Source organism: Chlorocebus sabaeus, chromosome 22 (genome assembly GCF_047675955.1).
Source record: "Chlorocebus sabaeus isolate Y175 chromosome 22, mChlSab1.0.hap1, whole genome shotgun sequence".
Classification (NCBI taxonomy): domain Eukaryota; kingdom Metazoa; phylum Chordata; class Mammalia; order Primates; family Cercopithecidae; genus Chlorocebus; species Chlorocebus sabaeus.
The window spans coordinates 39,098,961-39,123,407 of record NC_132925.1 but is presented as its reverse complement, the minus strand read 5'-3'; the positions used below and the strand labels follow the sequence as shown (position 1 = coordinate 39,123,407).

General features: G+C 38.5%; 1 protein-coding gene across 4 annotated transcripts in view; it reads left to right on the top strand.

Annotated features, from left to right (window-relative positions):
• Positions 1-23,616, top strand: part of TMEM39A (transmembrane protein 39A) — a 34,504-nt gene extending 10,888 nt beyond the window's left edge. For 2 of the 4 annotated variants that reach the window (XM_007985712.3, XM_007985711.3), the window contains exons 4-9: positions 3,181-3,264; positions 8,782-8,936; positions 17,219-17,567; positions 18,331-18,518; positions 20,465-20,585; positions 23,134-23,616. In XM_007985712.3, coding sequence (XP_007983903.3) covers positions 3,181-3,264; positions 8,782-8,936; positions 17,219-17,567; positions 18,331-18,518; positions 20,465-20,585; positions 23,134-23,367 — 1,131 coding nt within the window. In that variant the 3' untranslated portion in view covers positions 23,368-23,616. Of the gene's footprint in view, positions 1-3,180; positions 3,265-8,781; positions 8,937-17,218; positions 17,568-18,330; positions 18,519-19,380; positions 19,523-20,464; positions 20,586-23,133 lie in introns of those variants that run through there. The other 2 variants (XM_007985713.3, XM_073009746.1) reach the window with 2 other exon arrangements.
• Positions 23,617-24,447: the final 831 nt, after the last annotated feature.

Genomic DNA, 24,447 nt, shown 5'->3' with positions numbered 1-24,447 from the left:
ACCTACAAATACTGCCTTGAAACAGAGGGAGCCAGTGTTCTTGTCATAATCAGGAACCTGCTGCTACAGCTGCTGACTCCAGAATTAATGCTTCCTTTGCTTTGACCCTTACCACCAAAAATGGATGCCTTTTGCTACCTTTTCCCCTAACTTCACTCACTTCTGAATTCAAGTTTTATATAATGCCTGTGGTTGACAGAACTGAAATCATATCTAGAGTCTGAGTTGCAAGAAAGTTTGGAAATGTCATTTTTAGCTTTCCAGCCTCTGCAATAGAGGAATGCACACTTAACAGAGGTTGTAGAGTAGATTGGCTCACTTATCTGATGCACATAATCTTTGCTAACACAAAGCTTAAAATTGGGTTGTGAAGCCAAGAATAACATATGAAATAGCAAATACGAGTTTAGCCTGTGAATCTGAAAGGAGCCTGTATCAGTGAGTTGTTCAAAGATAGAATGGACTTCTGGAGATGAAGTTATTTCCCATCACTGAAGGTATTGAAGTGTGGAAGGTGGTTACCTGACCAGGAGGCTCTAGCAAGGACTTCTGTCCCAAATATGTGGTCTGTCTTTTAAGTTTTCTTCTATTATGAGTGTCTGGATCAGACACTCATAATAATTTTGTCAGATTTATATATTAGGTTTTTATTTTTCCATTCCAGGATCTTAATATCAAAAAGAAAATGTGGACATCTGAATATGTGAAGTATTCTAGCTGTCAACCAATTAACTGAATGAGTCTTAACCCTAAGAAACATAAAAGCTAGAAGTAGTAAATTATTCAGAATAGGAATAGAGGGCTCTGATTAATCAAATATTCTGGGTTACAAAGAATTAATCATAACCACATTACCGTTTTCATTGATTTGGCTTTAACATGATTTGCTTAACAAAAAGATGTATTAGGCACTTAAATATTTTGATTTTTTTTTTTTGAGACGGAGTTTCACTCTGCCACCAGGCTGGAGTGCAGTGGTCTGACCTCTGCTCACTGCAACCTCTGACTCCCTGGTTCAGCAATTCTCCTGCCTCAGCCTCCCGAGTAGCTGGGATTACAGGCATGCGCCACCATGCCCAGCTAATTTTTGTATTTTTAGTAGAGGCAGGGTTTCACCGTGTTGGCCAGGATTGTCTTGATCTCCTGATCTCGTGATCCGCCCGCCTTGGCCTCCCAGATTGCTGGAATTACAGGCGTGAGTCACCGCACCCGGCCAATGTTTTGATTTTTAAAAATGTCTTAGATGGACTGGTGATACATTAATAAGACCCAGACATTAGCCAGGGATTGAGTGAATCTGCATGCATTATTTTGGAGGAGTAGGGTAAGCAGGGAGGAGTCCCAAAAATAGGAGGTGATAAATACTGTTAGAATCCATAATACTTAGAGAGGGAGAAAAGGAAATGATCTAAGGAGTGGCAGGCCACTCTGTTGACATTCTGGCTGTTCTATCTCTAAAATGTATACTCAATTTGGCCACTTCATTCCATCTCCATTGCTACTCACCCTGTTCAGTCTGTGATCATTTTTCACTTGAATTAAAAGCAAGAGCTTCTTAACTATCTTGCCCCACTATAATAATTATCTTACTCCAGCCTTCTTGCTGCCTTTTAGACACACTGGGCATTTATTTTCCTGTCTTAGGGCTTTTGTGATTGCTTTTTCTTCTGTCTGGGGTCCTTTGTCCCCAGAGCTTGAAATGCCGGGTGCCTTTTTGTCATTCAGCTCTCAGCCCAAATGCCATCCTCTCAGGGATAGCCTCCCTAACCACCAATTTAAATGGGCTCTGCACCTCCTTCTTAGTCATTATTTGTTACTGTTTTATTTCTTACAAACAGTTTTAACTATTTAAAATGCTTTTGTTTGGGAGCTTGTTTATTGTCGTTACTTGCCCTGCTTCTCCAAACAAATTTATTGAAGATATGGGTTTAGCTGCCATAACAGGGTGACTAAAACAAAATAGAAACTTATTTCCCTATTTAATAAAAGTTTAGGTGGATGATATAACATCAGCATGGCGACTCTTTGTATATATTGCTCTTCCATCCCCAATATACTTCTTCCAAACCATGGTCGATGGTAGTTACTCCAACTCCAGTTATCATATCTGACCAGCAGGAAGGAGAAAGAAAAGAAAAGGGGACAGCTCCTTCTAGAAGAGTATGGCTTAGAAGTTGTGCCTATTAGTTTTTGCAAGGGAGGCTGGAAAATAAACCTTTAGCTGGCTAGGAGTCAGTGCCTAGTTAAATTTTATGGTGATGCAAAAGGAATGAATAGTAATCTCTGCCATTTCCTTTCCTTCTCGCACCGCAGTGGAAAGAAAGACAGGAGAGCAGGAACCTTGGCTGTCATCTTCCATGCTTTATCTTTAGTGTGAAGGAGAGTACCTGGCACATTGTGGATGCTATGTATAGATTTATTAAATTAAGTAATTGAGAAATTTAGCATTTCATTCTGGAAGGAATTGTGGAAACCTATAGATCTTTTGATCATCAAAATGAAAATACATCCTGATTTTGGTGGTTCCTGGGATATTGTTGCTAAAGACTTTTCATTTACTTATTACCACGGTTATATATACAGTTTTAGACCTAGAAGGAACTGTTGATAGCATCTGGGTAAATGCTATTATTTTATAGAAGAGACCAAATGTAAGGCATACTTCTAAATCAAACTAGAGAGAAACACTAAATGAGTATAATTGATGTATCATCTACTAGAGAGTTTAGTAGACGCCCAATTAGATGAACGTAAGCTTGCATAAGAGACCAACAACAGAAACTTCTGAAGACTGTGAATCCCAACTGATCTATTAACTTTGAGACATTATAAATATAATATTTTATATAAATTATTCTTGCCATAATTCTGCAGGTTATAACTTGTTAACTCAAAGCTGCAATCTTTACCTTTTAGTACAGTAATACTTTTGAAAAGGGAGAGGAATACATTCCAGGTAGTTTAAAATAGTGTTTAAAAACTTAAAGCAATTTGTTGTGAAAGGAGAAGTAGAAGGTACATAGTCTGTTCAAGATCTCTCATATTCCCATAATCTGTAAGGGTGTGGTGATCTAAGGAAGATCTTTTCAGGGATAAACCTCTATTCTTGTAGTAGTGCCAGCTGAATACACATCATATTTCTTTCTGATGTAGTTATTTAGTTATTTATTTCTGTTGTAGAATTTTCATCTCATTGATTATCATCTGGCAGCATTCATCACAGTGATGCTTGCGAGGAGGCTTGTATGGGCTCTCATCTCAGAGGTAACAGTTCATTCACTATATTCTATCACATGTAGCTAGAGTTAGTTACTAGAATGGGTGCAGGTTGAAAATGTGACCAGTCCCAATTTAATAAAACAGTAAATTGCTTTACTCCCATGTGAGTTCTGCCAGTACTTTAAAAAAGGTTTCCCTGCAATGTAATTTTTTAAAATTCAAGTGTCAAAAACTGTTAGAAAATTCATTTGTAGGGTTGGAGCTTGTGTTCTGTTTCTGAGTTTTCCAGTACAATTTAAAAAATTTAAATAGTTTCAGTAAAAATAGGATGAATGTCAGGTAACTATTAATATGAAGTATTATCTATACACATACAGTTGTACCTAAAACATTCAGTTCCAGATAATATTCACTTGATACTGTTTATATATACCATTTGAGAAGATTGTTAGCAAGAAACATTTATTTGAGTTTTTTAGACTTTTTAAAAAGCAATGACTTATCAGAATTTGTATAGGATTAATCTGAAGATTAGAATCTAAGTTGAGTGAGCAGAATGACAAAGAATAAGAATATTAAATGATCTTTTTAAAATTAAAAGTTGTTGACAGAGCTAGCCATTGGTATCATTTTTCTTTTCTTTTCTTTTTTTTTGAGATGGAATTTCGCTCTTATTGCCCAGGCGGGAGTGCAGTGGCACAATCTTGGCTCACCACAACCTCTGTCTCCTGGGTACAAGTGATTCTCCTGCCTCAGCCTCCTGAGTAGCTGGGATTACAGGCATGGCATGCACCAGCACGCCTGGCTAATTTTGTATTTTTAGTGGAGATGGAGTTTCTTCATGTTGGTCAGGCTGGTCTCGAACTTCCGACCTCAGGTGATCCACCTGCCTCAGCCTCCCAAAGTGCTGGGATTATAGGCATGAGCCACCGCGCCTAGCCTCATTTTTCATATATTTGTAAATCCCAATGAGGCGGGGAAATGTACTTTCTTAAAATATTGTTATCTTGTGCCCTGTGATTACAAAAACAAAAAATGTTAATTTAGCTGAAGTGGCTAATGATTTTAATCTTGGAATTTATAATTCAGTGTGAAATTTTAAATGAATAGTTACTATAATCACAAATAATTGAGAGTCAACTTGTTTTTCCCAAAACATATGTGGAAAGTCTGTGTGTGTAAGCTCTGATTTTCAGGAACCCTATTTCTGGAAGCAGAGTAATTGGAAATACTAAGTCAAGATCTGAAAACCATTTGAAGTTAACCAAAAAGCACGGGTAGTAGGATTGCTTATTTTTCACAGTAGGAACGTCTGTTTGTAATCTTTTCTTTCAGAGTTTTTATTTAGAGGATGAAAATAGAAACTCACTTTTCAGTATATTGAGAAAGCGTGTTCTTTCTTTAGAGGATCTCAATGGAATTTTATGTTTTCATTTGTTAAAATAGGAAATGATTCTGTTTCATCCTTTCAGTTACTTGGAAATGGCTGCTTGTACCTGTCCAGTTACTATGCCCAGTTCGTGTGTAACCCTTCAAAACTGGGGTTTCTACCTTGTTGCTGCAAAGATTATAACTTAAATGGCCTAAAATTAGTATAGCAGCTTTTGCATAGCCTTACTTGGAGTAGGCTTGCAATTTTTTTTTTTTTTTTTTTGAGGTGGAGACTCGCTCTGTCACCCAGGTTGAAGCGGGAGCGCAGTGGCGCCATCTCACCTCATGCAACCTCTGCTTCCCAGGCTCAGGTGGTTCTCCTGCCTCAGCCTCCTGAGTAGCTGGGATTACAGGCACCCACCACCATACCCAGCTAATTTTTGTGTTTTTAGTAGAGACAGGGTTTCACTCTGTTGGCCAGGCTGGTCTCAAACTTCTGGTCTGAAGTGATCCACCCACCTTGGCCTCCCAAAGTGCTGGTATTACAGGCGTGAGCCACCGTGCCTGGCCAAGGCTTGCAGTTTTTAATGGGAACAGAATACTTAAGCTAAATTTAAACATAGTTTTATCAAAGTTTTAATTCTGTAACTTAATTTTCATCAGGAAGGGAATGTTTAAATAATTTTGGTACATCTACATAATGGAATAGCATACAGCCATTGAAAACATAAAGATGTGTTTATGTATTGACCTCCAAGGTGTTAAGTGAAAAAAGCAAGGTGCAGAACAGTGTTTAAAATGACACAGGAGTGGCCGGGCGTGGTGGCTCACGCCCCCGTAATCCCAGCCCTTTGGGAGGCCGAGGCGGGCGGGTCACGAGGTCAGGAGATCGAGACCATCCTGGCTAACACGGTTAAACTAAAAATACAAAAAATTAGCCGTGTGTGGTGGCGGGCGCCTGTAGTCCCAGCTACTCAGGAGGCTGAGGCAGGAGAATGGCATCAACCCGGGAGGCGCAGCTTGAAGTGAGCCAAGATTGTGCCACTGCACTCCAGCCTGGGCAATAGAGCGAGACTCCATTTCAAAAAAAAAAATAATAAATTAGGAGGAGGGAACAAAATATATTTGCTTATATATGAATAAATTGTTTCCAGAAGGACATACAAACTAATAACAGTTCCACAGTTAGTGGCTAGGAGACAGGATCAGCAGGTGGGAAGCTTTTGACTACAAGCACTGTTACATGTTTTGTGTTTTGAGTGATGTGAATGTATTACCTATTCAAAAATTTAAAATAAGAGCTGTGTAGTGATTTTCTTCCTAAAATATCTAAATTAGATGGATAAAACCTATCATAAATCATCTTTCCTTCCTTCCATTAAAATATGTTTTCCTCCTTTTTTTGCATATATCACAGAAAGGATCCCTACCTTGAGAAAGATCAATAATATTAAAGGAGAGGCTGCTGGTAATTAATTCATAAACGGAAATGCTATTCAGAGAGGACTACCTCTCCATGTAGGTAGAGTCTGTTTATTCACCTCCAGGCCAGCTCTACCTGTTCATCTCCAGGCTAACTCTACTTATGTACTCGCTTCACAAGATTAGAAATAAATTTAGCTGTCCTTTTACCAACCTGAAGCAACTTTCTTTTCAAAAATTGTTTTTCTAAATAGGAAAGTAGTATATTTTATTGAAAAAAATTTGGAAAACACTAAAATATAAAACAGGACATTTAAAAATTGCTCATAGTCTCATTATTGAAGACCACTTTTTTTGCGGGATGGAGGGCAAATGGAGTTTTGCTCTTGTTGCCCAGGCTGTAAATGGCATGATCTTGGCTCACTGCAACCTCTGCTTCCTGGGTTCCAGTGATTCTCCTGCTTCAGCCTCCCAAGTAGCTGAGATTACAGGCACCCACCACTATGCCCAGATAATTTTTGTATTTTTAATAGAGACCGGGTTTCACCATGTTGGCCCGGCTGGTCTCAAATTCCTGACCTCAGGTGATCCACCTGCCTCTGCCTCCCAAAGTGCTGGGTTTACAGGTGTGAGCCACCTCACCTGGCCAAAGACTTCATTTTGCTATATTTTCTTCTGATCTTCGTATGCATATGAAGATTTTACATTTACATTTATTTTAATATATTTGAGAATTATTTGTATACGGTTTCATATCCTGTACTTTAAAATTAACATAATGTTATGAATATTTTTCTGCCCTTCACCTAGCGAACTCTTGCTTATCCTTTAGGTCTCCGCTTAAATATCATTTACTAACACAAGCTATCTCTAGAATAGGATCTCCTGTTGTTTACTTTCCATAGCAGCCTAGTCTTCCTATAGCACTCATTACAATTATAAAAATGATTAGATATAAGTTTAATATTTGTTTTTCTTGGTTAGTCAGCTTCATCAACACAGGGGTTTTGTTTGTCTTGGTTACCACTGTGCCCCTAGGACCCGATAAAGGGTCTGTCACATATAGCACAGTGATTAGCAGCTTGGGCTCTGGAATAAGGCAAAATTAATCAACAAATCCAAGCTCTGTGCTCTGGTGACATTGGGCAGAAGCAGTGTTTTTTATTTCTAACCCTAAACTTTTGAGAAGGAGGTAATGGAGTAACTCCAATAGCTTAAATAACTTTACTAAGCTTTGATATGTGAGGTAAATTGGCATGAAGGTATGTATCAGGGGAGTTATGTGAAGCTATGTGCCAGGCTATGGCTGAGAACAGCTTGAGCCATAGTTTGAGGCTTAAGCCGTTCATTATGGCATTTATTTAACTGCTTTTTTGCATTTTAAAGTAACTATATATTACATATATATGCTCTCTCTCTCTATAGTATTCAGTATACAGTGTATTGCATATATGTTATAGGTACTCCATAATATGATCTGTAAACTAAGAAACGGATGTGTAGGAGGAAACTGAAAAGCTCCTATCCCCTACCATATACTGTTGACTCTAGATATTTTTTTTCTCCTTTCTGGTTTCCAACACTGCTCTCTTAGAGGTTATGGGGATCCTCCATTTTCCCCTACATTTTGCTCATTCTCTTCTCCCTAGTTAATTTGGAAAGAAAATGGCATTGCAGAGTAAGTTATGACAAGTACTTACTATAGTTAGTCGGTTTTAAAGATTTGCAATTGAAGAAGCATATTTGAATAGCTGTGATAAAAAGAATTGGAAGTGATTATGCATTATTTCCATGTTTGCAAAAGTTAAAAAAGAAACTTACTTATATAGGGATCTGTCAGAGAAGATTAGATTATTTTTTGAAACTTCACTCATTTATTAAACATTAATTCACCAAGCAGATTAGAGGTGAGAATTCAAAGAAAAATAGAAATATTGTTACTGCTGTTGAGGCCCTTCTAGTTTAGTGGGAAGTAAGACAGATAAATTAGTGGCTCTCCATGTTTATGTACATAAAAAATCAGGCTGGGCATAGTCGCTCATGCCTGTAATCCCAGCACTTTGGGAGGTGGATGGATCATAAAGTCAGGAGTTCAAGACAATCCTGGTCAACATGGTAAAACCCTGTCTCTACTAACAATACAAAAATTAGCTGAACATGGTGGTGCATGCCTGTAATCCCAGCTACTCAGGAGGCTGAGGTAGGAGAATCGCTTGAACCCGGGAGGCGGAGGTTGCAGTGAGCCAAGATTGAGCTACCGCACTCCAGCCTGGGCGACGGCAACAGAGCAAGACTTCGTCACACAAAAAAAAAAAAATTAAAAAAAATAAATAAATACATAAATAAATCACTGGTTAAGTTGTTAAAATATAGGTTGCTTGACTTTATTCCTTATCCCTGGAGAGGGAAGTTGTTAGGAGTTTACATGTCCAATTGGTAGCCCAGGTCATTCTGATGGAACAAAATAATACGATTCCTGGAACATACTTTGAGAAGCTTCAATGTAAACAAATTAGATGATATAATAAGACCTTAAAAGAGGTCTGTAGATGGCACTATCGGGGTGCAAGAAGGAAACAGCTATGCCTGGAGAAGTCTGAATTTTCAATTATTATGAAGTTAAGGTGGGATGGGGCAGTTTTTCTTTTCTTTTATTTTTTAAAGACACATTTCAGCTTCCACTGAACCTATTAAGTTCTTACTTGAATCACACTACTTTTGAAGAAGATCATTTATAAAATGTTCCTTTTGGTTCTTCCAAACTTTCAGGCTACTAAGGCAGGTGCAGCATCAATGATTCACTACATGGTTCTGATATCAGCTCGCTTGGTACTACTCACTTTGTGTGGATGGGTACTTTGTTGGACCCTCGTCAATCTCTTCCGAAGCCATTCAGTCCTCAATCTCCTTTTCCTTGGCTACCCGTGAGTACTCCAGTTTTACCATTCATTAGTAAATCTTAAGAAATACTTTGGTCATGTAAACGATACTATAAAAGAGTGAAAAATGAAATTCTTCAAATATAAATGAAGCATTTGGAAAATTGGGAAATCCATGAGCATGGTAAACATACAATTTGTTTTCTAAACTGGAGTACAGTTGGGACAACAGGCATAAACCAGGACTACTCCTGGGAACCTGAAATGTAGGGCTATCTTGCCAGTGGAGAATATTTTAATTATCTCTCTTCACCAAGTAAAGGCCCCTCTTGCTATCTATATTTGGGCAAACGGTAGTTAATTTTAGATGAATGCAGTGGTTCGAAAACCAGTCTTACCCTTAGTTGGTCATATTACTTTGATCTTCTGGTTCCTGTAACAAAAGCACAATAAGTAGTCCTCCGTTATCCATGGTTTTGATTTCTAAAGTTTCAGTTACCTGAGATCAACCAAGGTCCAGAACCATTAAATAGAAATTTCCAGAAATATATGACAAATTATGTTTTAAATAATTTGTCATATATTTACGTTTTAAATAATTTGTCACTATTTATGTTTTAAATAGTGTGCTGTTCTGAGTAGTATGGTGAAATCTCTCGCCATCCCACTTTGTCCCACCAGGATGTGAATCATCTCTTTGTCTACCATGTCCATGCTGTGCATGCTACCTGCCAATTAGTTGCTTAGTAGCGGACTTGGTTATTAGATGGACTGGCATGGTGTCACAGGACTTGTGTTCACGTGACCTTTATTTTGCTTAATATGGCTCCAAAGTGTAGTTATGCTCACAATTAGGGATGCCAAAGAAAAGCTATAAAGTGCTTCCTTTAAGTGAAAAGGGAAAGTTCTTGACTTAATAAGGAAAGATGAAAAATCATGCTGAGGTTGCTAAGATTTACTGTAAGAATGAATCTTCTATCCATGAAATTGTAAACAGTATGTTGTTATAATTGTTCTATTTTATTATTAAATCTCTTACTGTACCTAATTTATAAGTTAAAACTTTATTGTATGTATGTATATATAGTATAGGAAAAAACATAGTGTATGTAGGGTTTGGTACTATCCATGGTTTTAGGCATCCACTGGGGTGTTGGAATGTTTTCCTGCAGGTAAGAGGGTCTACTGTATGCCATATTCAAGTGCTGTAGACATGTATATGTATTATGATTGTAACTAACATTTTATTACAAAAACTTTTAAACATTCAACAAAGTTGAAAGAATTTTAAGAATTTTACAGCTATCACCAGTGTAATCCTCACCTAGATGATTCTGCCTATTAATGCTTTACTATAGTAATACTTACCTGTCCATCTCTCCATCCCTGTATCCATTAGTTCATCTTACTTTTGATGCATTTCAAAGTTAAATTTCAGACCTCAGTTTGCTTCCCCCTAAATACTTCAGCATGTATGTATCATTAACTAGAGCTCGATATTTGTTTACAGCTTTTTTTTTTTTTGAAGTTAAATTCATATAAATAAAATTCCTGCCAGGCGCGGTGGCTCAAGCCTGTAATCCCAGCACTTTGGGAGGCCAAGGCAGGCAGATCACCTGAGGTTAGGAGTTTGAGACCAGCCTGGCCAACATGGCGAAACCCCGTCTCTACTAAAAAAGATTAGCAGAGCGTGGTGGCGCGTGTCTGTAATCCCAGCTACTCAGGAGGCTGAGGCAGAAGAATCAACTGAACCCAGGAGATGGAGGTTGCAGTGAGCCGGGATTGTGCCATTGAACTCCAGACTGGGCGACAAGAGCAAGACTCTGTCTCAAATAAATAAATAAATAAATTCCCAAATCTTGTGTATATGGAGTTTTGATAAATGTGGACACACCTGTGTGACTTAATCCCCTATCAAGAGTTCAGAGCGTTATGCATACTCCACAAGATTCTGTCATGCCACTTTCATCCCCACCACTGTCCATAGACGGTTGCTTTCTTTTTTGAAACAGGGTTTTGCTCTGTCATCCAGGCTGGAGTGCAGTGGAGCGATCTCAGCTCACTGCAGCCTTGACCTCTCAGGCTCAAGCAATTCTCCCACCTCCGCCTCCCAAATAGCTGGGACTACATGTGCACACCACCATGCCCTGCTAATTTTTTAGGGTTTTGTTTTGTTTTGTTTTGTTCTTGTTTTTTTTTTTTGTAGAGACTGGATTTCACCATGTTGCCCAGGCTGAGGAGTAAGGTTTTTTTTTTTCATTCCAGAGTCCTTGTCTTATTACTATATCAGTAGTTTTCAAAATGTAGTTTCTAGAACAGCAGCATCAGCATCACTTACAAATTTGTTAGAAATTCTCAGAATCTACCCCAAACCTACTGAAATAGAAACTGGAAAGTAGGATCTAGCAAGTTGTGTTTTAACAAGCCCTCAAGGTGATTCTGATGCATGTTCAAGTTTGAGAATTATTGCTTTATATTATTTATGGTGCTGTAGTGGTAGCGTGAATTTATGTGGGTAATTACAAAGTATAAAATCAAGTCATAATCAGAGATTGTGCTAATAAAGATGACAGGAAGAGTCTTTCTATTGGTTATATTATGGTAGGTCTGATTACATTGTTTAAACAGTTACTTAAGTCACTCATCAACTGAATTCATTAATATTACCCTTGTTTTCTACAAATGAGTTATCTATTACAAACATTTTTCATGACTGATTTCATATGAGGAATATATTTTACATCAATTGTTTCTATATTTATAGATTAATATTTCAACTGTTTGAGTTGAAAATAAATGTTTAGTCATTCTCCTTACTGGTTGAATGAGAAGATTAACCATATCTGAGTTGAAAGGCTAATTATAGATATATTGAAGAACATTTTGGCCAAATTTAAGAGGATTACCATCATCAAGATGGCTAGCGAACTTTTCTGTTTCAATTTAAGTATATAAAGAAACTTACTTATTCTTAGAGGCTCTCCACACCCCTTAAAACAATGAAATAATTATGTAATTTAAATACATTTTAGTTTTAAACATACAGGCATACCTCAGAGATATTGTAAGTTCTGTTCCAGACTGCTGCAATAAAGCGAATATCGCAATAAAGCAAGTCATGTCAATTTTTTGATTTCCTAGTGCATATGAAAGTTATGTGTTCACTATACTGTAGTCTATTTTATTTTATTTTTTGAGACAAGGTCTTGCTCTGTTGCCCAGGCTGGAGTACAGTGGTGCAATCACAGCTCACTGCAGCCTTGCCCTCCTGGACTCAAGCAGTCCTAGGGGACTGGGACTGTAGGCGTGTGCTACCGTGCCTGGCTGATTTTTAGAGTTTTTGTAGAGATCGGGTCTCGTTTTGTTACCCAGGCTGGTCTTGAACTCCTGGCTTAAGATCCTCTTGCCTTGGCCTCCCAAAGTGCTGGGATTACAGAGGTGAGCCACCATGCCCAGCTTTATACTATCTGTATTCTATTAAGTGCACAATAGCGTTATGTCTTTTAAAAGTATATATCTTAATTAAAAAATATGTGATTGCTAAAAGATGCTGATGAGCATTTAAGCCTTCAATGAGTTGTAATCTTCTTGCTGGTAGAGAGTCTTGCCTCAGTGTTGATGGCTGCTGACTGATCAGGGTGGTGGTTGCTGAAGGTTGGGATGGCTTTGTCACTTTCTTAAAATAAGACAACACTGAAGTTTGCCACATCAGTTGACACTTCCTTTCATGAAACATACCTCCGTAGCATGTGATATGTTTGATAGATGATATTTTACCCACAGTGGAACTTCTTTCAACATTGAAGTAATTTCTCTCAAACCCTGCTACTGCTGTAACAACTATTAAGTTTATATAATATTCTAAATTCTTTGTTGTCATTTCAACAGTGTTCACAGCATCTTTACCAGAAATAGATTTTATCTCAAGAAACAACTTTCTTATCCATAAGAAGCAGCTCCTCATCTGTTTAAGTTTGATCGTGAGAGAGTGCAGCCACATCTTCAGTGTTCACTTTTTTTTTTTTTCTAAACAGGGTCTCGCTCTGCCGCCCAAGTTTCAGTGCAATGGTATGATCATGGCTCATTGCCACATCCGTCCTGAGCTCAAGTGATCCTCCCACCTCAGCCTCACATAGCTGGGACTACAGGTGTGTGCCATCACGCCTGGCTAATTTTTTTATTTTTATTTTTTTGTAGAGGTGGGGTTTTGCTATGTTGCCTAGGCTGGTGTCGAACTCCTAGGCTCAAGTGATCCAGCCTCCTTGGCTTCCCAAAGTGCTGGGATTATAGGCGTGAGCCACTGCACCCGGTCCAGGCTCCACTTCTAATTCTAGTTCTCTTACTTTTTCTACCACATTTGGAGTTACTTTCTCCAGTGAAGTCTTGAACCTCTCAGACATCCATGAGGGTAGGAACCAACTTCCTCCAGATTTGCTCATGTTGATATTTTGACCTCCTCTCATAAATCACAGATGTTCTCAATGGCATTTAGCATGGTGAATTCTTTCCAGATGGTTTTCAGTTTGCCCAGATCCATTGGAGGAATCTCTATTTAATGCAGAAATATGTTTTGCCTTACAAAACGTATTTCTTAAATAATAAGATTTCAAAATCAGAATTGCTTCTTGATCCATGGCTGCAGAATGGATGCTATGTTAACAGGCATAAAAACAATCTCCATCAGAGCCTTTGGTGACTAGGTGCATTGTCAGTGAGCAGTAAGTATCTTTTTTTTTGAGATAGAGTCTCGCTCTGTTGCCCAGGCTGGAGTGCAGTGGCATGATCTCGGCTCACTGCAACCTCTGCCTCCCAGGTTCAAGTGATTGTCCTGCCTCAGGCTCCCAAAGTGCTGGGATTATAGGCTTGAGCCACCACACCCAGCCGTACATAATATTTTTAAAGGTATCTTTTTTCTAAGCAGTAGGTTCAACAGTGAGCTTATTAGTAAACCATGCTATAAACAAATGTGCTGTCATCCAGATTATGTTGTTCTATTTCTAGAGCATTGACAGAGTAGATTTTGCATAATTCTTAAAGGTGGTAGGATTTGAACACTCGGAGGTCATTTAGGGTTGTTAGTTGGCCTAATTTCAATATTCTTGTGTTTTAGGGAATAGGGAGGCCTGACGTGAAGGGGAGAGAGAGGGGAATGGCTCATTGATGGAGCAGTGAGAACACACTTTCATCCATTAAGTTTGCTATCTCATATGGGTGCAGTTTGTAGTGCCCCAAAACAATTACAGTAGTAATATCAAAGATCACATTTCACATAACAGATGTAACAGTAATGAAAAAGTTTGAAATATTGGGAGAATTCTCAGAATATGACAGAGACACAAAGTGAGCACTTTGGAAAATGGTACCCCCAGATATGCTTGATGCAGGGTTGCCACAAACCTTCAGTTTATAATAAATACAGTGTCTGGGAAGCGCAATGAAGTGAAATGCAATAAAATGAGGTCTGCCTGTATTTGCCTTCTTTACTTTTAAGAAGTTGTATAATCTACCTTTTATCTAAAGTTCAATGTAAAAATCGAAAGTGTGAGAAATTTAAAATACTGGATTACGACAATAGCAACATATTTAATTTCCTGTTTATTCATAGGTTAAAATAAGAAAGAGGCCCTTTTCTGCCTCTTTTTTCCCCCTTCGATTCTCAAATAGTTTCTCATTAGGGTAAATTAGTCTAAAGTCTAACAGTTGTGGTTCCTAAGTGTGTCTTGAATTGGGTCCAGTGCTCTCCATAGTTTTTACTATTGCATTATCAACCTTCTTCTGGTCTTCTGATAATCCATTCTTGTTCCCCTCCATTTCATTTTTATTGTAGCTAGAATGATTTTCACAATGGGAACTTTAATCATGTTACTAACCCTCTTTAAAATCCTTTAATTAATTGTTTTATTTACCTTACAAAGCCCTCCATTGTAGAGCCCAGTATGGGGATAGGGCAGGTGGCCTCACCCGTAGAATGAGGGCCATGCAGTTATGTGGCAATGAGACTACAAAGAAGGGTAAAGAATTGGGACCATCATTGCAATCTACCACACACTCCAGCCTCTTATCCCCATCCCTACACCTACACATGCAGCTTGTGTTTTGGCAGCATTGAACTTATGATGACCTGCTGTAGCCATCACAAATATGCACATATGAGAGTTTTTGTGTCTAATACTTCTATCTCTGACTGGGTGTGGGGGCTCACACCCATAATCCCAGCACTTTGCAAGGCCCAGGCGGTAGGATCACTTGAGCGCAGGAGTTCAAGACCAGATTGAGCAACATAGGGAGACCCTGTTTATACCAAAAATAAAATAATTAGTTGCATGTAGTGGCATGCGCCTGTAGTCCTAGCTACTTGGCAGGCTGAGGCAGGAGAATTGCCTGAGCCCAAGAAGTTGAGGCTTCAGTGAGCCATAATCTCGCTACTATACTCCAGTCTGGGTGACAGAGTAAGACCTTGTCTCAAAATAAATAAATAAATAAAAATTAGAATTAGGCCAGGTGTGGTGGCTCATGCCTGTAATCCCAGCACTTTGGGAGGCTGAGGTGGGCTGATCATGAGGTAAGGAGATTGAGACCATCCTGGCTAACATGGTGAAACCCTGTCTCTACTAAAAAAATTTTTAAAAATTAGCCGGGCGTGGTGGCAGGCACTTGTAGTCCCAGCTACTCAGGAGGCTGAGGCAGGAGAATGGCGTGAAAAGGGAGGTGGAGCTTGCAGTGAGCCGAGATGGAACCACTGCACTTCAGCCTGGGCGACAGAGTGAGACTCCGTCTCAAAAACAAAAAAAAATTAGAATTAATACTTCTACCCCTACCCACTCTTGTCCTCCCAAGGGCACATTCACAGTGGATCCCAGAGCTAATGCTGAGAATGTTCTTAATTAGTTACAAGTAACATCCGTTCTCCCTGTGTAGAAAACTATGGATAAGTGTCATTTGTTCGGTTTGTAATAAAATGTATAACTAAATATCTTTTTTTGTTTGTTTAAGAAGGAGTTTCGCTCTTGTCGCCCAGGCTAGAGTGCAATGATGTGATCTTGGCTCACTGCAGCCTCCACCTCCAAGGTTTAAGTGATTCTCCTGCCTCAGCCTCCGAGTAGCTGGGATTACAGGCACGCGCCACCACACCCAGCTAATTTTTGTATTATTAGTAGAGACAGAGTTTCACCATGTTCACCAGGCTGGTCTTGAACTCCTGACCTCAGGTGACCCACTTGCCTTGGCCTCTCAAAGTGCTGGGAGTATAGGCATGAGGGACTGTGGCTGGCCCTAAATATCTTTTTATTTGCTATTTTTCATATCTGAATTTATGTCCGTGAAATGAGCATTTAATTTATAATACCTAGGTCACAATGTGGAAATTACTTAATGAGGACTTGAAGTATTTTAAAAAATTTTAAGGAACCAACAGTTGGAATACTATAAGAAGTTATCAGAAGTCTCAAAAATATTCACTTCTTTAACCAAGTAATTTTACTTTTAAAAATTCATTTGTACTTCTAGAATGACTAAGAAAGAAAACACCAAAACTGCCCCAAAGTTAAAAATCGAATAAACATGGTAAGATCTGTGGAGAAAAATAAGCAGGAAAGGAGAACTAGGGTCGCTTGTGGGAGTGGGATAAGTGATACAGTAGGGAGGCAAGAGGGTCCCCTACTAAGAAGGGGACATTTGAAGTGAAGGACAAGCTGTACTAAAATGACCAAATGTAAACACGTGTTAGGAAAATCCTTATCACATTGTTATTTATAGTAGTGGGAAATAAGAAACAGCCTAAGTTTCCACCAAGAGAGAAATGGGTAAATTATGGCATCTCTATATGAGAATACTATTGTATCTTTAAAAATTGCTATAGAAAAATATTTAGACTTGAGAAAATACTCAGTGCACATGGAAAATACTCAATACACACACATGTACACATGCAAAGTTAAAACAGCAGGATACAAAACACATTGTACTGTATGAGGCCAAACATAAAAGGAAAAAAGCATATGTAACTATATATAAAGTTTAGAAACTTTATATTGGAAATATGTGCATCTAGTTATAAAAATGAGTATTGCTAGGTGATGTGTGTTTTGCCATTGTGGTTTTCTGTAGGTTCTCTGTAATCTACAATGAATGTACACGGCTTTTATGGAAAAAAATTGAAGAGCTCTCCAGATAATGAATTTACTATCAGCAATGCCCCTCCTGAGTTATGTTTACTCTTGTGGGTCCTGACTATTTTATTGACATAAGTTGTAAGTTATATTGACATAAGTTATAAGGTCTGATTTAAGGTGGTATCTGGGGTCTCATTTTCACACTTTGTTTTACAGGTTTGGTGTTTATGTTCCTCTTTGCTGTTTTCATCAAGATAGTAGAGCTCATCTTCTTCTCACAGACTATAACTATGTGGTTCAGCACCAGGCAGTAGAGGAAAGTGCATCAACTGTGGGAGGCTTGGCCAAATCTAAAGACTTTCTCTCCTTGTTGCTGGAGTCTCTAAAAGAACAGTTTAATAATGCCACACCCATCCCCACCCACAGTTGTCCCCTATCTCCAGACCTCATTCGCAATGAAGTAGAATGTCTGAAAGCAGATTTCAACCACAGAATCAAGGAGGTTCTCTTCAACTCCCTCTTCAGTGCCTACTATGTTGCATTTCTCCCCCTGTGTTTTGTGAAGGTAAGTGGTTATCTTACTTTTATGTGCTTCCTGGATCTGTGTGAATTACATAAACTGGGTATTTCTTGTTTAATCCCCCTTTTCTCTGTCTCCCCTTTGGCAGCCTGGATGGTGGAGTTCGGCTGCATCTGGAGTGCACTAATACCGCTCCTGGTTGGCGGATAGGTATTTCCATATATGTGATGCACCCGTGGTGGTCCCCTCTTTTTTTTTTTTTTTAAGTATTTTTAGTTTCTGGGGAGAATCAAAATGTACTTATAATAGAATCAGTATGTAGTAGCTTAAGAGGACCAAGGTTTCAGTAAAACTCAGCCTACTATGGTTGATCTTAACATGGTTGTCAGGAGTTTCCTTGAATTTAATCTAACCTTTATCTAAACTTCAGTTTACTTCAATAGAAAAGAAAAATGGTCTGGATGTCACTTGGGCCCGAAATCTTTTGGGACATTTTAGTGCCCTTTCTTTACCCATTCAGAAGTACTTCTGCAGCCGGAATGGTCCTTCAGAGAACACTCAGTTCTTCTAGAAAGGAGACACTTAAAATATAATCGCCTCTCCCTCCCATCCCTAACTCATACAGCCAGAAAGTCAGGTTGAAGGATTGTGGAGGACTCTGCTCTTGAACTTTCTGCACGGACAGCAGGACCACCAGTGCATGTGTGACTCAGTGTGGCATTTGTCTGCAGGGCATATGTACACGCACCCATCCCTGCCTCTTTTTACCAGTGCATGTATCATTTCTCTCTCTTCTGATCTCTTCCAGAGTACCCAGTACTATGACATGCGCTGGTCATGCGAGCACCTCATTATGGTGTGGATCAATGCTTTTGTCATGCTCACCACGCAACTGTTGCCATCCAAATACTGTGATTTGCTACATAAATCAGCTGCTCACCTGGGCAAGTGGCAGAAGCTGGAACATGGGTCCTACAGCAATGCTCCCCAGCACATGTGAGTAAGCTAGAGGGTAAAACCATGTAACACTTTCTACATGCTGCTGATCATGTTTATTTGCTTTGTATGTCATTCTTGCTCTTGGCTTTGAACATTTAATTTTTAGTTTTTGTCTTACATGGATGCTTGTCATCATGCTAAACTGAATACAAGGGACATTAACTCATTTCCGCCACCACCCCCAGCTCCTTAAATGCGTTCTACCTTTCAGCTGCCCAGTCACTCTTAGAGTGTATAATTTGTCTCCCAAGCAATGCACTTGGAGTTTTCTTTCAATCTTACCCCTTTGCCCAAATTCAAAGAGTCATATATTTTATTCCTCTTTAGAAGACTTTAAGATTTGTCTTCTCATCTTCATTGCCACAGCTGAGTAGTTGCTAGCTACTTATCTCACACTTAGCTGGAATATGCTTCTCTCATTTTTTCTTTCTAATATATGTAGTTTTATTCTAGTAATTTTCCTTACCTGTACTTTTTTACTATTATTTTCTTTCTAAACTCTCTACTGAATATTTCCCTGCTTCTCCTGTGTTTAAGTGAGAACTGTGCTTGACTGTGAGTTCTTTGGAAGAATTTTTCTCGTTGTGTCCCCATTATCAGTCATTACTCCACATGGCTCCTGTGATCCAAAATGGCTAACATTAGGACCGTTTTATTCTGTCACTTCTGAGTCCTTCATCATACTTTTCTTTCAGACCCAAACCATCTTCATCTTCCCCCTTTTGTAATTCGAACATTTCACAAATTTCATCTCCTAGAAATTTTTCCCTAGTTAAATGGGACAGATTGAGGTGACCTTCCCTTTCCCTCTCCCCCTGAGAGTTCTCCCTTCAATTATCTGCCTTGATGTCTGATACAGATTAGCACAGGCCTTCAAGCCCAGGAACTGAAAGAGATTGGGCCAGGCTGAAAAGAAACCCGACTGTGGGCAAAGGACAGATTTCAATAAAAATTGAAAATACAATCCACAGTACTAGTACTGTACATCTTCAGGCTACTGATGGCACATGGCCATGAGGTGTATCATCACTTTAATGCTGGTAAGTGTGAGCAAGGCCGGTGGAACATTTTCTGAACTGGGAAAGGTTCAGGGTGCTAGAATTTTTTTTTTTTTTTTTTTTTTAAATAACATATCTAAACTGCCTCCCAGTTCTTATCCTAGGAAACTAACCTTTCCAAAATCAGGAAGAGATGAATTAACTTAGATTTTTTTTTTAAAAAAGCTTAACCTGAAGATCCCTGTCCCCACCCAAACTCCATTGTGCTGGAAAGAATGAAGCTGCTGCTTCTGTAACTTCTTTTCCCCCAGAGAAACCTATAAAAATAAACCACAAAAGCAGTGAAAAGTCTGTGTGTGTGTGAGATGTGTCGCTGTGTTCTACTGTATACCTTCTTACAGTTGTGAGGTATTTGAATTGTGTGATAAGCAAACTGATTTCCTATAGTTTTTTGGGATGTAATTCTGCAGTAAATGTCATGCTAGATTGACAATGTGCTAATTTCTCCACTACGCTTATTACCATCAGCTTTCTCTTCTTGTTTGTTCCCTCTAGCATTTCCACCAGTAGACTCTGCTCACTTGGGATGGAGATGACAGTCTGCCTGCTTACACACTATTTTCTGGCTCATAGTGTGACTCATAGCCACACTGTTTTCTGGCTTACACATTTATGTCTGCTCATTCTTCTAAGCCTCTTAAGTCCTTTGACACTGAGTTAACTGTACTCCTTTGCAACCTCTGTGTACTATATAGCAATGAATTTAAAGTAACAAATCCTTTCTAAAACTACTCCAGTTTGACCATGGAATTACTGTATTTTCAGAATTCAGGCAGATGAAGCCTTGATTATTTAATTCCTTCCATTAAAATACAGCTGGCCTTGCCAGATACTATCTTATCTGTAATTGCCAATATGCTAACATTGCATTTCTTTCTCCCTTAGTTGGTCAGAAAATACAATATGGCCTCAAGGGGTGCTGGTGCGGCACAGCAGATGTTTATATAGAGCCATGGGGCCTTACAACGTGGCAGTGCCTTCAGATGTATCCCATGCCCGCTTTTATGCAAGTACCACTTATTTATTTTCAAACATAAGCTTAGGGGTAAGTGTTAGGAGGCCAGTCTGTGTGGAAGCATGTAGCATAGTGTGTAGCACATACTAGAAAATTATTACAAGGTAATTATTGCCACTAGTGTAACAGTGGTCCCTGTACTTTGGAAATGTCTTCTGAAGGGCAGTTTGAAGATCATATACCATTATTCCAGTTTTAGTGGCTTAGCTGGTTTCTGTAGTTACATTGGTATTTGTTGAATCTAGTATTACTTGTAACAAGTAGGCAGTTATCTAAGACTCCTTTTTCATCTTACCATTTTTGTTTTGTAAGAGTTTGGTTTAGTGGTATTGTTAAGATATACTGTATCTGTGTATCCATAAGTGACATTTAATATATTAATAGTGTGGTGGTTTTATTTTTAGGTATTTGTCATATATGTTGTTTCTTTAAAAAGGCTTTAGCTTCCCCTTTGGAAGTCAGACAAATGCCATCAAAAGGAAAAAAGCTTAAAAGTTAAAAAAGGAAAAAGCAATAGAAACTCACTATATCTAGCTTCTGTTCCATTGAACTCATCCCTTTGGTTATGATCTATTTGGTCTTTCAGCCTTCCAGAAATTATCTGTACAAGGCAAAAGTATATACTTATAAAAGAAAGACCAGCTGACCAATGCGAGTGGGGAAAACTAGGTGCCTGTGGGGGACTGTTTATAGTAAAAATGCCCATAGTGCAGTGTGTTGCTTTTGAAAGGGGATCATATTCTAAACAAGAATTGAAGATCTTTTTAAAATACTTGCATCTCTTTCTCCCTCAGTCCTTCCCAGTTCCTGTGAGGGGGGTACATGGACTTTCTGGTTCTGCAGGTGTTTGTTACTGAGGGACACTTCAATTAAATATTGGGAACTTGCACCAGGCATGATGCTTATAAATACCATAGTAGGAGAATGCAGGGTGGGGCAGGTTGGGAGGAACATGGGGAAGGTGAAAGGCCCTTGAATGAGAAAATGACAGGCACCTCCTTCTTGACGCCAGTGGAAATGCCTTAAGGTGGAGGAAAGGGCTTAAGTCACAAGTACATGAGCATTTGATTTCTGTATAGAATATTTAATTCAGCCAGCTGAATTCTCTAGGCCATTAATGACTTCTGTTGGTCCTTGCTATCTCCTTGAGACCTGTGATAGCCAAATAGTTCATTAGAATTTTCTGCTTGAAAATTAGGTATTTTCCTTGCTAGCTTTGGACAGCTGAAAAATCAGATGGAATCCGTGGAGAGAAGATTAGGCAAGTTGATTTATTACTGATTTTTCTGGACTGGATAGATAGTTAAATCAGTGCTTCTCCAAGTGATCCATGAGCCACCTGGCCCACTATTTTTAAAAAGTGATTCAGGGCCCCTATATCAGACTTCTGAACCAGAATCTCTGGATGATCCCAGGAATTGGCAGCATTTGTGGATTTGGAAATGATTCTTAGGCACACTGAGGTTTCAAAACAGTCATTTAAAATGTGCCTATTACCTATCGCTGTCAGACTCCAGGTTAAACATTTTCTTCCTCTTGAACCTGGAAACTTAAAGCTGTCATGATAATTTGGCTTCATTCTGAGGTGTAAGCTCTGAGATCTAAGTTCCATCTAAATTAGTTCTTTTAGATCTGATCACTGCTGTTACTGTACTGTTTGTCTTCATCTAGATTTAGGATTAGACTGGTTAAACTGAACTGTTAATGTTCCTTTGCAACTTGTGGCCTATATGTTTGTATTCATAACTTTGTATTAGAAAACCGGAATTTAGCCTTTTAAAGTGGAGAATTTAGTGGGAGTAAATATAGTAGTAAGCCCTATTTTTAGTCTAATTCTGACTCATTTTTCCTTCCTTCCTCCTTATCCTGTCTTTGTGTACCCTACTTCTCAATATCCAGAAAAAAATCAGTAATTAAACACACAAGTATATGGTGTAGAGGATTTCAGTAAGTGACCATGGTGGGTACACAGTTTAAGGAAAAATTAAGAAACTATTATATTGATATTCGATTTGTAACCTCTCTTTTCCCCAGACTTCTCTAGTGTTAGTATTTATGTCTTAGTTTACATAATGTTACAAGAATGTTTTTTACCTTTTTAAGTGGTTACATAAGTACCTATGTAATATCCTTAACTTTTGCCTCTTGACTTACAAAGCCTAAAATATTTCCTGTTTTGTCCTTTATCCACCTCTGTCTTAGATAAATATACTTTTGTGTTTATCCTAAATAAAATCTATACCTAAGATACAGTCTAAGAAAAATGTTTATAAGTAGTTTTCTTTTGGGCATAATCTCTTTTCATGTCTCAGGGGCATTGAAATAAAACATTTCATTATTTCTTGAGCAAAAAGGTTTGGAAAGGAAAAGGTTTCAGTCTTTATAGCAAGAAATAGCCTGATAGTAAATAAACAGATCTATTTGTTATTATATATGGGAACTTGTAAATATTAAATTATCTTAGAAAAATAAATGCAAGAATAACTACAGCCATTACTTTTCTATGAAATAACGTTTTGCTTTTTTAACTTCCTTACAGTTCTTATTTCATCGACCATTAAGGCTGTTAAATCTGCTTATCCTTATTGAGGGCAGTGTCGTCTTCTATCAGCTCTATTCCTTGCTGCGGTCGGAGAAGTGGAACCACACACTTTCCATGGCTCTCATCCTCTTCTGCAACTACTATGTTTTATTTAAACTTCTCCGGGACAGAATAGTATTAGGCAGGGCATACTCCTACCCACTCAACAGTTATGAACTCAAAGCAAACTAAGCTGCCTCTCAACAATGAGGGAGAACTCAGATAAAAATATTTTCATACGTTCTATTTTTTTCTTGTGATTTTTATAAATATTTAAGATATTTTATATTTTGTATACTATTATGTTTTGAAAGTCGGGAAGGGTAAGGGATATTAAATGTATCTGTAAACAAGGTGATGTGATCTTTCATGTGTTAGTATATTTGAATAATATACATATGAGAGGTGTGCCTGTCCAGTAAAGAGATTGATTTGTTTGTATGGCTCTGGAATAACTCATTCGTTTATGAACACATCTCATGTATTACTTGACACAGTACCTTTGGAATGTCTGCTTTTCTTTCAATCTTCATTATCTTTAGCCCTCAGCTGGCCAGTAATTATTGCTAAAGAAAGGGAGATCAGTGGAGTTGCCTACCAGCACCCATTCTCTTTTAGTTCAGCTGGCTAATAGTATTGGAATACATTGGGAAAAGAGTGGGTTAAAGTCCTAGGTGGGGTTCTCTTTGTTGCCTACTAGGAGGAAGCAGTAGGCTTCCTTTCTAAGATAGGGACTCAGCTGGTCTATTTTACCCTGTGACGTGTAAATATACTTTTGAATAAGCTACTATCCTGAGGCTCAGGGTTTTGCTGCCACTTTTCCTGTTTTTCCACTTCTGCTTCCAAAGATTTTCCTTTTAGTTGTTTGAAATAATACTTTGCAAGACAGGAAGTCTTTAGACTGCCCGCATTCGTGAAGGAGATGATGTGTGGCTAGATCAGTAGAAGAAGCTGAGTGCAAATGCCTTGTTGGCTAGAGTATCAGAAGGTTGAAAATTCCAAGTAACTGGGAGAATGGGCAAGTCCTCAGCTGAACAATCTTGGATGTAGTCTAGCAGCAACCCACCTACAGTGGCATTATGTTTGGAGTTACGAGGAGAAGTGAAAGATAAGAATTACCTACAGCTTTGTATTCAGATAATTTATATCCAAAATTTGTGTTTTAAATTTCATACTCCAGAACTTTTATGTTTATGACTATTAGCCCTTTAGGTTATGGGAGGTGATATACTTAGTCCATTGATATTGTCACTTGTCATCTAAATTTATGAG